This window comes from Bos grunniens, chromosome 8 (genome assembly GCF_055505025.1).
Source record: "Bos grunniens cultivar Pamir isolate PY7600 chromosome 8, Bosgru_T2T1.0, whole genome shotgun sequence".
NCBI lineage: Eukaryota > Metazoa > Chordata > Mammalia > Artiodactyla > Bovidae > Bos > Bos grunniens.
The window spans coordinates 96,729,511-96,746,072 of record NC_141172.1 but is presented as its reverse complement, the minus strand read 5'-3'; the positions used below and the strand labels follow the sequence as shown (position 1 = coordinate 96,746,072).

Here is a 16,562-nt window from a genome sequence, read left to right as displayed (position 1 = left end):
CAGGTAGCACTAGTAGTAAAGAACTCTCCTGCCAATGCAGGAGACATAAGAGACCCTGGTTTGATCCCTGGAACCAGAAGATTCCCTGGAGGAGGGCATGGCAACCCACTCCAGTACTCTTGCCTGGGAAATCCCATGGACAGAGGAGCCTGGTGGAGTATAGTCCATGGGGTTGCAAAAGAGTCAGACATGACTTAATGACTAAACAACAACAGCATTTAATAAATTACATAATATATTCAACACTTTGTTATAAAATAGGCTTTGTGTTAGGTGATTTTGCCCAACTGTAGGGTAGTGGAAGTGTTCTTAGCACGTTTAAGGTAGGCTAGGCAAATCTATGATGTTTAAGAGTATTAAATGCATTTTCAACTTATGATATTTTCAACTTATAGTGGGTTTGTTGGGGCGTAACCCCATCGTGAGTCAAGGAAGATCTGTAGACAGGCTGAGAGAAATCCGTCTCTTGTATCAAAAGGCACTTACTCCCCCTCCATAATCAGATGTAATAGATGAGTCTACCACTGCGCAGCCAGATAACAGATGAGGGAAAGTGTCTCCTTCTATGATCTGCCAACTAACATAGGAGAACAAAAGGCTGGAATTAGAATATCAGCATTTTGCCACCCCCAGTGAATTAATACATCTAGGCATTAGCATCAATGTCTACTAACATCAAAAAAAGAATAGAGAACTCTGCTCAATATCTTGTAACAACCCATGTGGGAAAAGAACTTGGAAATAAAAAGGAGATATATATATGTGTGTGTGTGTATATATAAAACAATCACTTTGCTGTACACCTGATACTAACTCAACATTGCAAATAAACTATACTCCAATATATAATAAGGTAAAATTTAAATTTTAAAAAGGAATGGAAATGAGACATTGTGTGTTCTCTGATGAAAGAATGCAGTGACACCCATAGGCTTGCCAGAAGGATCACCTCAGTGGCTGATCAAGACTTTGAGTCCAATTGTCACTTTGCAGGGAATTTAGGCGACAGAGAGAAATGCTGAGCTGCATCCAGAGCATGCAACCAACGAAATCCAGATGGAGAAACTTTACATGTTAACCTGTCACGATCTTCAATGTACAAAGTGCATGGAAAGGAAAGGATGAAGGGGAAACCCATAGATTAAATAGACTTCAGAGATATAGCAAGTTTTAAGAAAGAACTTCTATAATGTTTAGATATGCCTAAGTGGATGACAAATTCAAGGAAGTAACTCATGTATGGATCATAACATCTTTTTCTTGTTTTTTGGCCAGCCTGTGAGATGTTTGTTCCCTGACCAGGAGCCTCGGCAGCAAGAGCACACGAGTCTTAACCACTGGACTGTCAAGGAATTCCTGGAAGTAACCACTCTAGAAATCAAGAATTGTGGTTACTTTGGAGGGAGGCCTGGGGCGATGAATGGGATGAGGCTCGTGGAAGGCAACTGGGGTTCCTGGCCAAGTTCTTCTTTTTGATTCAGGTGAAGTTTTGAAAGATGCACAGCTTTAAAATAATTCACTAAGTTATAAGTTTGTGTGGTTCACTGTTGCTGAGCTTTCTTTTACAGCTAAAAATATCAGAGGCAGCACTCTACAGTTTATCTGCAAGAGGCTTCAAGCTTTGGTACCCAAAGCAACAGTCAAGGAGTTGATGACTGTGATCCTTCAAACCTTCACCATTTCACAGGTGCCATCTTTTCACTCAGCATCACCAGGAAGGAGCCCTTGTAGCCCAACACAGGAGGAATAATAAGAGATTTGAAATGAGATGGACTTAGGCTAGGCCTGCTGTCTGCACTTTTTACTTGTTGCCTTCTACTTTATAGCCCCACTGTTGTGTAAATTCCCCAATCCCAAGGAGTTTCAATTTCCTTGTGTATCAAATAGGGATAAAGTATTGTGAGGATTAGATGTGTGTGCAGTAGTATACAGTAGATGCTCAAGTGATGCTATTACTAAAACTATTCCTATGAGTCAAAGAAGAGGATGTCAAGGTTCTAGGGCCTGGGAAGTTTGTGTCAGTCCATTGCCATGCTGGGTCGTCATTCTAATTGTTCTCACACTTGCTCTAAGCCCAGTGGTCTATTTTCCTCCTGTGCTCTGCCTGACTCAGGAGGACAGACCCACACAGGGAAACCGGGGTCACACCTGGGAGCATCTGACCCCTGGGGTGTCCTTCCCTGGAGATATGATGTAGGAAATTCATGAGTCACTCTGTCAGTGACAAGGTCAATGGCAAAAACTTGACTTTCCCCACCTAGGAAGTGTGGGCTTATCAACAGGAAGCCTCCTGCTCGCCAGGCTCCATCTTCAGCCAACACTGCTGAGACCACCAGCACCTGCCCACCATCCTGACACCCAGGATGTCACCTGGGTGACATCCTCCTACTCCAGGGGATATTTGGAAGTGTCTGGAGATTTCTGTTGCTGTTGTCATAATTGAGAAGAGGCTACCAGCAGCTAGTGGGAAGAGACTAGGGAGACAGAACATTTCACAGCTCCTCATAGCAAAGAATTATTGGGTCCAAAGTGTCAATAGGGCCAAGGTTGAGAAACCTGATCTAGAGGGAGATGGGCAAGGGGTCTGTGATCTGCAACCTTTAGGGCCTGCCTGAGCACCCTGGCATGTACCCATTGTATAGACAGAATGCTTGAGGCTATGAGAGGTTATAGTGAAAGTGAAAGTGTTAGTTGCTCAGTCATATCTGACTCTTTGTGGCCCCATGGACTGTTGCTTGACAAGCTCCTTTGTCCATGGAATTTTCCAGGCAAGAATACTGGAGTGGGTTGCCATTTTCTTCTCCAGGGGATCTTTCCAACCCAGGGATGGAACCCAGGTCTCTTGCATTGCAGGCAGATTCTTTACCATCTGAGCCACCAGGGAAGACCCAATGAGAGGTTATAGGACTTGCCCCAAATGGTTTTCAGACACTAAGGTTCATTCTGTGTTTAAAGACCTATCTCAGAACGTCCTGATAATTGGGGTTTGTGGGAACCCTTTAAAATAAGACTTTCAAAGAACAAGGTGAGCCACAAAAAGGGGGCGATGGTTTCCCCCTGTTTTGTGAGTTGCTCATAGCCCAGACTTTCAGTGGTTGCCCATTCTTGACTCTGAGAATCAGTCCTGCTCCTTGGCCAAGCATACAAGCCCTCTGACATCCAGGCCCCGTTCAGCCCTCCAATCTCACATCACAGTCCTCCCGCCTTGGGCTCACTCTTTCAGAGTTTCCTCCACACCCCACATTGTTACGGCCATGCCTTTGTTCACGTTTGCCAATTGTGGTAGGTACTCATTCTGCCAGATGATTTCAGGAGGATAAGAGAATGACCATTTTTCACCTGAACATTAGATTTTCATTTTAATGTATATTAGAAAAAAAGAACCTAAAAAGCAACCCCACAATAGTGTGTATCCTTTTTTTTTTTTTATTGTTTACATTTTTAAATTGAGGTACGGTGACTTGGGCTTTCCAGGTGGCGCTAGCAGTAAAGAACCTGCCTGGTAAAGAACCACTGTAGGAGACGCAAGTTCTATCCTTTGGTGGGGAGAACCCCTGAAGGAGGGCATGGCAACCCATTCCAGTATTCTTGCCCAGAGAGTCCCACGGATGAAAGAGCCTGGCAGGCTACAGTCCATAGGTGGCAAAGAGTCGGACACAACTGACGCAACTTAGCACACATACATACTTGACTTACAATATTATATTAGTTTCAAGTGTGCAACACGGTGACTCAATACACCACACAAAGTTATTATAATATTATTGACTATATACCCTGTGCTGTATATGACATCCCTGTGACTTATTTATTTTATATCTGGTAAGTTGTACCTCTCAATCCCCTTCACCTACTCCATCCATCCCCCACCATTCACCCCACCCCAGCCCACCTCCCGTCCCCAGCAGCCAGTAGTTGGTTTTCTGTATCTATCAGTCTGTTTCATTTGTGGTTTGTTTTTTTAGGTTCCACATATAAGTGAAAACATACAGTATTTGTCTTTCTCTGTTTGACTTATTTCACTTAGCATGATACCCTCCAGGTCAATCCGTGTTGCTACAAATGGCAAGACTCATTCTTTTCTTTTTTATATTCTGGAAAAATACAGGACAGTTCTTTATTAGGACAGATTAAGAAGACTCATTCTTTTTTATGACTGAGTAATATTCCAGTGTGTGTGTATGTGATGTGTGTGTATATGCCACACCTTCTTTATTCATTCATCTGTCAGTGTGGTGTACCCCTTTAAAACAAATGCATTCAAAGAAATAGTCAATTAAAATATTATCTAAATATTGTATAGGTGGCAGTCAGAGGAAGTACCATTCATGAAAGTGATGTACACTGACCTGAAATATGTTTTTGCCCTTTCTCTGTCTTCATGCTTTTTTCCTGCCTGACCCTCCCGTCTCCCCAGCTGGCCTCCCTGTCTCCTCTTCCTTGGCATCCCTTGCCCAGCTGACGCGGACCCCTCCTTGAAAACACAGCTCAGGCTTTCACTCCTGCAGGAACTTCTCTCACCCCCACCCACTCCTCGAGTCTAAGCTGGGTCAAGCATTTCCTCTGTGAATTCCAGGAGGTGGGACACCCAGCTCGGTGAACTCTGGAGTAAAACTGCCTGGCGCGGCGCGGGCTGGAGCGGAGGCTCTAAGGAGTCGTAGTCGTTGAACCGCAGGCACAAAGCACTTCTTTTTACCGTGAGGCTCCTGTCTGGGGTTTAGCCTGTCCTGAGAAATGAGCTCCAGACCAAAACAAAACTTTAGTAACAAGCCAGGACTTGAGAGCAATTCGACTTCAGCTGCACATCCACCCTGCACGGGCACCACTGCCGTGAGGCGCTGGAGCCGGACCTGGTGTCTCCAGGCCGTCACTATGTGCCCGGAAGTCTCTGAACTCGGTGCTGGGAGGCCCGGATCTATTGCGTTTGGCCAAATCAGTTTCCTCTCTGAGCTTCAGTGTCCCCATCTGTAAAGTGGGAGCGGGGAGTAAAACCCACTTCCCAAGGTGACTGGGAGTTTCGCCCTGAGTGAACAGCTGCAGAAGTACTTTGGAATCCGTAAAAGGCTTTTGAATGAATGGAAAGGGTTGTTATTTTTAAACTCATAAATGAGGACAGCCAGTGCTCTGGGGTTTTCAGTATGATGCTGTGTAACTAGAAGAACCGGATTGCACGTTCCTGCATCGGTACCTACATGCGTGCACACACGCACACACCCTGATTACCAAAGGCGGCTTTGAGGTCTCTCTGAGATCCAGCATATAGCCAGGAGCTCACAAAGGATGACTATGATCCTACAGCTTGGGAGGGGAAAGTCTGAGAGGAGAGACACATGATCAAGATCCAGAAAGAGATTCTTCCCTACAGAGTCGACTTCACTTGCTTGAGCAGCTCTTGTGAGCCAGGCCCTGGCAACAGGGAGACACAGGATGGGTCTCTGGCCTCAGTGAGCATCTCTTCCAGCAGCGAGGACCTGCTGTGAATAAGCCATTCCATGCCCAGCGATGGCAGTAGATTCACTGCACCTGGGGGACCACCAGGATTCCCAGATATAGTCCGCAAATCCTGGGGTGCCAGAGCTCCCTACAAGGCAGATGAGAAAGAGATTGTTTTAAGATGAAACAAATGAAGTACTACCTTACTAATCATCTTTTACAAGGTTCACAAAAAATACAGAATGTCTTTTATTTTCCAGAGGCATTTTGAACAGCCTAAGGGTTTGGGGAGAACAGCAGATTAGCAGTGAACAATTGTGCTGTGCTCGGTTGCTCAATCATGTCCAGCTGTTTGCGACCCCATGGATGGTAGCCCGAGAGGCTTCTCTGTCCATGGAATTTTCCAGACAGAAATACTGAAGTGGGTAGCCTTTGCCTACTCCAGGGGATCTTCCCGACCCAGGGATCAAACCTGCGTCTCTTGCATCTCCTGCATTGGCAGGTGGATTCTTTATTAGTGCGCCACCTGGGAAGTCTTGGCAGTGAAAGGCACAGCTAAATCATGCACCCACCTTAAGGCTAGAGCTGCGTCTGGTGCTTTCCAGCATCACCCCAGGTGGAGCAAAGTGTTCTGCACAATGATCTAAGCTACCAGCAAATGCAGGGTCAACATGAGCACAGTCCAACAGCCAGGAAACACTGCCGGCCAGGTGCTAGCCTGGGCCTGGGGTTGGAGGAGGGTGAGAGCCTGTATGCAGCGAAGAGTCAGGAAGGCAGACCGTGATGATGCCTGATGCTGGGATGGCCTCTGCCTGGGCTGGGAGCCCAAGGGAGACCTGCACCGAGGAGGCCATCCAGGCCCATGATGGGACCAGCTCCGTCCCCCCCAGCCATGACCTCCTCTGAAGCACATCCTTGGGGCCATCAACAGAGCCGCAGGAGAGCCAGGGCCTGATTCTAGGACTGTGGGTCCCTACGGTTCACACTCTCCCACGTCTTTAAGCAACTCTAGACCAAGAACCAGTTACTCTGTATGTCCAAATGCCTGGCACAATGTAGGGACTCAGAATACTGTTGTTGAATGAAAGATTAGAAGACTATTCCATACTCATAGAAGACCACATACCTTAAACCCTGCATCTCAAAAGTTATGTATGGCTCTAATTTAGATCTCATTATTTGAGCATTTCTGTTAGGCACTTCTGTATGCTCTTATTAAAATTATGATTAGTATTTGGAGAAAATATATAATGCATACAAAAGATGTATCCACCATATATGTAAATTATGAAATACAGTTTGAAAATGAATACCCAAGTCAAGAACAGAGCATTTCTACTGCTGCTGTGTCCCCCTGGGTGAGTCTTTCCTAGTGCCGTCTTGCAGACCGTCAGACTTCTCATGGCCTTTCTACTGAATTTTGTATTTCTTATTCTCTTTGTTTTTTTAATGTCTTCACTTCAAATGAATAAGAAATAGTCTGTTACTTAGTTTATTTTGTTTTCTTTGGTTTGCTTTTCATGAGAAGGTGTCCTACTCCATCAAATTTTACACAGCGTGCTTTCTTTACTCCAGTAGTCATATATGGATGTGAGAGTTGGACCATGAAGAAGGTTGAGTGCTGAAGGATTGATGCCTTTGAACTGTGGTGTTGGTGAAGACTCTTGAGAGTCCCTTAGGCTGCAAGGAGATCAAACCTGTCAATCCTAAAGGAAATCAATCCTGAATATTTTTTGGAAGGACTGATGCTGAAGCTGAGACTCCAATACTTTGGCCACCTGATGCAAAGAACTGACTCATTGGAAAAGACCCTGATACTGGGAAAGATTGAAGGCAAGAGGAAAAGGGGGCAACAGAGGATGAGATGGTTGGATGGTTGGATGGCAAACTCAGTGGACATGGACTTGGTAAAGGACAGGGAAGCCTGGTGTGCTGCAGTCCATGGGGTTACAAATAGTTGGACGTGACTGAGCAACAGAACAACAACTCATTCATGCCCCTTGTGTTAATATATGATCATTGTTATTCATTCACTTGTGAGTGGACATTATGCTTGTTCCAGTTGTTGACCCTTATTTCCAATGCTGCTATGAACACTGTGTGGAAATTTTCTGGTGTACACAAGCAGGCTTCATCTAGGGTATATATACCAAGAAGTGGATTGCTCAGTTGTAAGGTTCTGACTTGGCCCAGAATACTCTCAACTCTTGCCCCTATAACTCCTATGAAGTCCATCCCTCTGTGCTCCATTTCCAGAACAATGACTTGCCATTACTTCCTGTCTTTAGGACTTAGATCAAACCTGGAATACCTATCTTCCCCTCTTCCATCTCCTCTCTTCTCTTTGAAGTCCAGCTCAGAGCTCCACCTCTCAGGCTGACGACCAGTCTCCTCTGCATATTTTGGATTTGGGGAGGAAATAGTCAGTGCTAAGCTCCAGCTCTGCTGTCTCCTGGCCTTGTGATTTAAAAATATTTTTTTCATCTATGTGGTCCTCAGATCCGCATCCCTAAAGCCGAAGGGAAATGCTACCACTCCTGCGTGTTTACTGGTGCCAGGCTTACATGATGTACAGTCACGCCGCAGTTAATACAATGGCTGTGGTTAGGATCATACGCTTTGGAATGAGATCATTGTGGGCTTGAAGATTAAATGAGTCAATGTATATAAAAGACTTAGCACAATGCCTGGCACATCAAAAATGTGAAGTAATTTCTAACCATTGTTAACAATCACACCCCTACGAAGGAGTCACTATTTTCATTTATTATTTATTGGTCACAATACGGCGTGCGGGATCTTAGTTCCCTGGCCAGGGACTGACCCTATGCCCCTTTCAGTGGAAGCGCAGAATCTTAACCACTGGAGCGTCAGGAAAGTCCCTGTTCCCAATTCACAGATAAGGACACCAAGACACAGAGATTATACAGCTTGTCCCCTTAAGGCATATGGTCAGTTAAGATTTGAACTCTAACAAGAAGCCCAAGCCCCTAATTGCAGTTTGGAGATGCGAGCCCCAAAACAAATATTAATATCACCTGTTGGATATTTGGCCAAATCACTTTGACTTCTGTCTGAATCTCTGTTTTTCTCTCTCTGATGATAAAAACTTTCAGATGCAAAAGACTGGCCATTTTTGCATCTGGTACTTTCCTGGAATAGCTGGGGCAAAAGGAGGTGTTTAAAAACGATCGAGATGGTTCATTCAGGGGGAATCTCCTTGCTAGGAACTATTGCCTCTCTCTGTCTTTCTCTCACCTAAAAATCCTCAGTTTTATGAAGTAATAAACCTAAACTGTAAACATGTTTTTCAATTTCACCACCATCTGTCTGGTGAGTCATAAAGCTCCCTGAAATGAGGTAGGAACGAGGACCATCCTGTCAATGAAAAGATTAAACTTCAGGTTTTAAAGTGGTAAACGAGTTACCAGAAACCTTCAGACCGTTCAGTTTTTAAAGAACAAACGCCCTGCTCTGTGTTTCTCTGACCCATTTACACAGGTACCCCAAGCTCTTGTTAACAGGATTCGGTGTTCTTTCAACTCTGCCCTAAGAGGCAAGGATTTTATTGTATGTATGTTATTTTAAATCGTGATAAAATACACATAAAATGTATCATTTTATATATTTATTTATGGCTGTGCTGGGTCTCTGTTGCTGCACGCTGGTTTTCCTCTAGTTTTGAAGTGCAGGGGGCTGCTCTCGAGTCACAGTGTGCGGGCTTCTCATTGCGGTGGCTTCTCTTATTGGGGAACTGGGCTCCAGGGTGCTACAGCTTCAGCAGTCGTGGCTCATGGGCTCCAGAGCACAGGCTCAACAGTTGTGGTGCATGGGCTTAGTTGCTCTGCTGCATGTGGGAACTTCCCGGATCAGGGATTAAACCCGTGTCTCCTGCATTGGCAGGTGGGTTCTTTACCACCTGGGAAACCCATTTTACATGGCAGCTCAGGCAAACTAACATAGAAAGAGAGGAAGCAACAGGTTATCATGATCATTACATAGGATATTTCTTGTTTAAGGAGGATCTATAGCACTGTAATGATCACATTCAAGAAAATTATGTTACTTGAAAAAAAAATAGTTGCTTATCAGGAGATTATTCTGATGTGGCAATACACAAATGTTTTCAAACAGCTGGTACCTTGTAAAAGGAGGCTCTTGTAAACAGGATATTCCTGTTGGCATGGGACTGCATATTTGCTTAGAAAAACAGCGCCCTGTTTCTGCAACAGTCAACCAATGCAAACAAGGAAATATTGATGGAGAAATAAGAAAATCTATACATCATAGTAAATCCCCTGGACATGAAAGTAGACAAGACCAGCTGAAGAGTGACAAAAGATGCCTGGCAAACAGAGCAGCTTGCCCTTTGAAATGTTTGACGTTTTCCTGGAAAAGTCACACTCAAGTGGTTTGTAGAGGAAAAGCATAGAATGTCAAAGCGGGAAGGGAGCTTAGGGATAATTTCATCTATCTACCCAATTGTCCTGGTTGAAGAAATGGAAGCCCAGAGAGGGGAAGGGACTTGCCCAGAGTCAACAGCCAGCTAAGATATCTGAGTTCAGCTTTCCTCATTCCCAGTCCACAAGTCCTTCCTTCTCTGCCATCCTTTCTTTCATTCTTCTGCATCTCTCTCTTTGCCTGCTTCCTCACTGAGTTGTTTGAGTGCATGAGGGAAAAAAAAAAAGTCCTTTCTACCTGCCAATGAACCCTCCTTACTGTTCTCACCATCCCTGGGATCTTGGCAGGGTGGGCTTTATGCTCTCTTCCACTGACCTGGGAGTGTCTGAGAATTATTCCAAGTTATGTCTGTGGAGTTGACAGGCAGGGTGACACCCTTCTCCCCCAGCACCTGACTTATTGAACCAGGGTTGGGGGGGAGTAGAATGCCCAGGAAAATCTTTTCTCCCTGGCTCTCTCCATCCCCGTGAAGACATCCACGGAAACCCTTTACCTCGTGACAGGTGGGAGGGGAGGGGGGCAAGCACATCACAGCATCCAGCACAAACCACACCACACACTGAGCCCTTACAGCACACACAGACACAAAGCCCCCGGAGGAACACGCCAAGCCCCTGAGGAGTCCAGACGTACGGACATGTGGAGGGGGAGAGAGAATGCGCTTCACTCCTGCATTTGATTCCAGCTCTGTCCTAACCCTGGGTGGGGTCTTGAACTTCTCGGAGCTTCCATTTCAGCATCTGAACACGGGGTGCTAGGAGGATCTGATGAGATGATGCAACGAAAATGCTGGGTCTGGGGCCTACTACTGATGAGTGGTCATCCATGCTGCTGTTTTTATATGAACTGCTGCTTGTCTAGGTTTATGATTATTCACAGTTTGGACTTTGGGGGCCAAGAAGACCAAGGCTAATGGGATCTGACAGGCTCACTGTGCCAGCCTCCTGCCTAGTCCCTCTGCCTCTATTCCCTCTCCCACCCCCACCCCCCACTCCACCTGCCCTCCCAAGGATCTCACTGAAGGGCCAATCTGTTCATGTTCCTCCTTGCACAAGAAACTCCTTCAGCTGCCCTTCATTTCCAGGATCAAGTCCAAACTCTGAAGCTTGGACACAAGTCCACCATCAGCTGCACCTGGCAACCCACCATGCTCAAGTCTCACAAATTTGCTCATCGCTCTCTAAACAATTGTTGCTTTTTTACCCTGCCGTGTCTTTGCACAAACTTCCCCTGCCTCCTGGTCCACTCCTCTTGATCTAGCCTCGTGGTTCTCAAAGTGTGGTCCTTGGACCTCAGGGACAACCACATCATCAGGGAACTTGTCAGAGATGCAAATTCTTGGGCCCCACCCTTGATCTACTGAATCAGAGCATGGGGGCCAGCAATGTGGGGTTCAGGAAGTCCTCCTGGGGATTCTGACGCATGCTTCAGTTTGAGAACCGCTAACTAGTGAAAACATACTTTACGTGGGCTTCCCAGGTGGCACAAGTGGTAAAGAACCCACCTGCCAATGCAGGAGACATGAGACACAGGTTCAATCCCTGGGTCAGAAAGATCCTATGGAGGAGGGCATGGCAACCCACGCCAGCATTCTTGCTTAGAGAATCCCATGGACAGAGGAGCCTGGCGGGCTACAGTCCATATGGTTGCAAAGAATCAGACGTGACTGAAGCGACTTAGCATGCACACACGACTTGTGGAAACATACTTCTCCAAGCTCATGTGTTGTTGTTGTTTGGCTGAACTGGGTTTCCGTTGCTGTGCACAGGCTTTCTCTAGTTTCAGGGAACGGGGGCTACCCTTCACTGTGGTGTGCAGGCTTCTCATTGTAGCGGCTTCTTTTGCTGCTGAACACAGGCGCATGGGCTTCAGTAGTTGTAGCAGACAGGCTTAGTTGCTCCACAGCATGCGGAATCTTCCAGGACCAGGAATTGAACCTGTGTTCAACTGTCAGGCCGGATTCTCAACCATTGGACCACCAGGGAAGTGTAGTTATTGCTTTTTAAGGATGTTCTTCCAACTCCCTGCCACCCTTTACAAAGAGAATGCTTCCTTCTCCAAAGCTGTTCAAAGTGTTCCTTGAACTCTGGACACACCTCCCAGCGCTGCTGATCACATCTAGTGGCTGCAAGTGTTCTCTCTTCACATTCATGTCCTGCATTAGCCAGGAGAGCCTTGAGACGGGGGACCTGGTCACACTGAAGCCTGTGTCTGCCCCAGGGCCCAGCAGAGGGCCCGAAACATGCGATGGATGTGGCTACAAACCTTCATATCCTGAGGATCTTCACTGTAGAACTTAGATTTGCCTACGTTTACAAAGCACATCAAACTCCATAATCTGGCCCAAGTTCAGGAGCATGGGACGACAAGGGTTTCTAATACTCATCAATCTATGATTCATGAACTTTGCCTCTCCCTCCGGACATTCAGTCCCTATCTCCCCTCTTCACCCTGCACATAGCCAGAAAGTCACTCCCATATTTTATTCACATACTTGTGCCTTCAATTTCCTCATATACTTGTGGCACGTTAGTTTTCTTTTAATGTTTAATTGTGGTGAAATACACATAAAACTTACCATCTTAACCATTTCAAAGTGTGCAGTTCAGTTGAATATACTGTTCAGTGAATATACTGTTGAGTATATTCACTCTGACATAGTTTAAATGGGGAAAAAGTAATGATTTAAACTATTAGGAAACAAACAAAACTGGTAATCTAAGGATATTCTCACATCCACAGTGAGATTTGGAACTCTCTGAGAGGTGTGCACACTCCATTTTGAGAATATTAGTCACAGATAACATTTATTGAATGTTTAGTAAGCTCCAGCCACCATGCTAATTGCTTTCAAACATCTCATGTAATAGTTACACCAAATCTAGGGGGCAAATATTATATCATCTTCACATTACAGAAGAAGTTAATACAGAGAGAGAAAGAGTGATTCTGCAAATGAGCTGTGGCTCTCTGGATTCAGACCTGTGTCTCTGGCACTGCCCAAATCCTAGGCTGGCCTTGTAGAAATCCCAGAGTCCCTCCAGAGTAGAGCAAGTCCCTTGCTTCATTGTCAGCTAGTCGGTCTTTGCATCTGTGGACCATGAATGATCCATGCAATCTTCTCTCCAGTCAGGCCATTTCCCTGCCATTCAGATTGAGCCTTTGCTTAGCCTCATGGAAGCATAATCCCTTACCTGAAACTGGACCAGAGCTGAAATTCTCCATCTGCCACTTGGCACCTCTGTGGCCTAACACACGTTGCTTCTCCTGCTAAGCCTCAGCTCTTTCCCTTGTAAACTGGGAATGATCTAGCATCACCATCTCTTACCTAAAACCCTCCAGGCCAGCTGCGCCTCAGAGCTCAGCGTGTTTCAGATTTTAGAAAGGTAACAAGCCTACCTACTGAGGATTACGTAACGTCCCTCGGGAGTCGGCAGCAGTATTCCCAAATCAAACACTGTACAGTTTTTGCAGCAAAAGTCTAAATAGTCACACTGAGTGGGATAAGGACTCATATTTCAAGTTAGAATTTGACCACTGAAGAAGTTACAAAAGTGTTTTTGCATTTGTTAAGCATTCTGGGATTTGGAATGGAGATTATGGATTAGAACCTGTCTCAGAAGGTGACCTCAAGGACTACATACACTCAAAGAACAGGCAGATCCTTTGGAGAGGAGGAACAGATACCACTGGGGGACCTGAAGATACTTACCAAAACGCAACTCTTCACTTCTTCTTCCCTTTTCCAAGTCCTACATTTTCCCTCAGCTCCTTCCAAACTGTCTTCTTTGACTTTCCTGTTCATGACCCACTTCCTCACGGTGCTCCTCCCAGACCAAGACTTGCTTTCTTCATAGCCTCCTAACCAAAATCTCTCCAGGAAAGCACTCCTCTGATCTCACCCTTCAGCTTAAAAATGTCAGCTTGTACCTCCTCCAGTCAGCTGGCCTGTGGCATCATTTAGGGCTGTTGGAGGTAAGCTATTCCTAAATTGGGTGCTTTCTTGCAAAAGCATGGTCACGTGGAAGCTACATTTTTCTAGAAAGATGAATAGGATCACTCTCCCACCAGAAACCCCAAACAGCCCTCTTTTGCTGATAAATGGTTGAGAGAGGGACTTCCCTGGTGGGCAGTGGTTAAGAATTCACCTGCCAATGCAGAGGACATGGGTTCGATCCCCAGTCAGGGAGAATCCTACATGATGTTGGGTAACTAAGTCTGTGAAGCCCACCTACTCAAGAGCCCCTGCTCGGCAACAAGAGAAGTCACCGCAGTGAGAAGCCCAACCCCCCCCCCCCACTCCCCCGTCCCCCCACCGCGGAGCCTAAGAGTAGCCCCTCCTCTCCACAACTGCTCATCCAGATGCAGCAATGATCCCCCATTACAGCCAAGAATAAACCGATATAACTTTTTAAAAATGGTTGCAGGAGGGTGAACCAAGAACTGATGAGCCAGCTGGGCTAATCTCTTGGTCTTCTAGGGATAGGCTAACTCTAGGTCCCTTCAGAGTCCAGCACTTGCCAACAGTCAGGGTATGACCACACCAGGCAGGGGATGCCTGCGGAGTACATGGAAACGTGGCGAGGACAGACGCAAGGCCTCCGTTGTGGACCTACGTCAGTTTGTAGAGTGATGTTGTTGCCTGGATGACGATACTGCCCCCATGGGATGGAAAAGGCTCTTCCCTGATCTAAGCCATCATTATGTGGGTCCTGTTCTGGCCACAGACACCACGTGGGTAGTCAGGCCTCTGTTGTTATTTCAGCCTCCGAGATGAAAACATCCGAACAGTGGAATCTTTTTTGTTCCTGGCTCCAGATCATTCCGTGCAGACTTCGGACGCACCGTTGTCCGTCTCCACCTAACACCACACCAAGAAGGGCCTCCTGGGGCACATCCACTCTTCTTCCTGTGTTTCTGGCTGGTTCACAGCTGGCACCTTTGCCGCCATTTTGGCAGAGGCCCAAGGCCTAGAAAATGAAGGAACCTAGCAACCGCTGGGGACATAGCCCTGCTGGGTGAGGCTGGTGCAGGGAACATCGTGTTGGTGGGAGGTGGGGCCTGAGTCGAGCTAGCCAGCCTGGGATAACAGAAGTGGGGAAGGAGAGGCTGCCAAGGGGCTGGGTGGCAGCCAGCACCTGCCTCAGCTGCTGCTTGCGCCCCTCGTGGCGGCCTCAGGAACTGCAGGCCGAGGTCCAGGCTGATTGTTATTGTTGATTTCACCAGCTTTGATGATGCCGGAGTTGGCCTCTTCGGAGGAATGTAGACCTGTCTGCACCCGAAAACCAAAACCAAGTCCAAGGGGCGTGGCCGGGTTGCTGGCGGAGAGGCCCCATCTCACTTGGGCGGACACGGATGTCTGGAACGAGGCCTGGGAGAAGGGCCCAGGAGGTGGCTTCAGACCCAGGGCCAGCCACGCCGCTTTCCCATGTGTGCAGACGCTGGCTTCTCTAAAGCTAGACTCCAGGGAGGGAAGACGTCTCCCGGAGAGAGAGGAGAGCCTGGAAGCTTTCCCCTCTGTGTGCAGCCTCCTGCTCTGGGAGGCGGCAGCTCCAAAGAGCCTAAGTGGGGCTTCTGCCGGGATTCTTAGTATCTGTGTGAGATATTTAGAATCATTAGAACCCATCACCGACTACTGACCTGCCCAGTACTAGCCACGAGGAGGCTGTGGCTGTCGAGTACTTGAAATGTACTCCTAATTCATCAGTTTTCAGAGAATCAGTATGAAAAAGTAATTATTTTACTACTAAAAACGTTTCTGAAAGTGAAAGTCGCTCAGTCGTGTCGGACTCTTTGTGATCCCGTGGACTGTAGCCTGCCAGGCTCCTCTGTCCATGGCATTCTCCAGGCCAGAATACTGGAGTGGGTAGCCATGCCCTTCTCCAGAGAATCTTCCCAACCCAGGTGTGGAACCCAGGTCTCCACATTGTAGATGGATTCTTTAAGGTCTGAGCCATCAGGGAAGTCCCCCGGCCCCCCACCAAAAAAAAAAAAGTTTGTATACTGAGCTAAATATATTTAAATTAATTTAACTTTTTTTTCCACTAAAAAATGTGGCTACTAGAAAATTGAAAATTACACTCATGGCTCATGTTGTATTTCTATTGTTACACCCAACATGCCAACATTTCCAAGCTTGTCTTGCTCTTCTCTCTGACTGGAATGCTTTGCTTCCAGCAGGACACTCCTCCTTCTCTGTATTCAGATCTCAGTTCAGAGTTGTCTTGCTTGACTGCTAAACCGTCCCCCTCCATCTTCCCTTCATCATATTATTCAGTTGTATTGTCTTCATAGCACTTTATATATATAAAGTGTTATATATATGTATAAAGAGTTTTTATACAGTGTTTACTGGCCCCCCTCCCAGCATCCCTCTAAAAAAAAAAAAAACCCAAAAACCAACCCAGTCTCTCTTCATCCTTCGAACATAAGCTCCTTGAGATCTGAGACCTTGAACATCCTGGTCACTGTGGTCTCCTCGGTGCCCAGAGTAAATATTTGTTGAGTGAATGTTGAGAGGCTCCTCTGAGGGGGATATCCTTCAAGTGCCTTTGTTTGCCTTCAAGATGGCCAGAGCCAAAATTCTAGTCTGTGTGCCTTAAACGGACGTTCTCATGGCTCCTTTGTTTCACCTTTTCTGCTTACTTGTCCTGGGAAATGGAAAAGCA

At 46.4% G+C, this 16,562-nt stretch overlaps 1 protein-coding gene across 1 annotated transcript in view; it reads right to left on the bottom strand.

Annotated features, from left to right (window-relative positions):
* The window catches only part of LOC147367745 (uncharacterized), a 31,423-nt gene extending 16,578 nt beyond the window's left edge, over positions 1–14,845 (bottom strand). Inside the window, exon 1 of the mRNA XM_086414129.1 lies at positions 14,768–14,845. Within this exon, the coding sequence (XP_086270255.1) occupies positions 14,768–14,845 (78 nt within the window). The remainder of the gene's footprint in view (positions 1–14,767) is intronic.
* Positions 14,846–16,562: the final 1,717 nt, after the last annotated feature.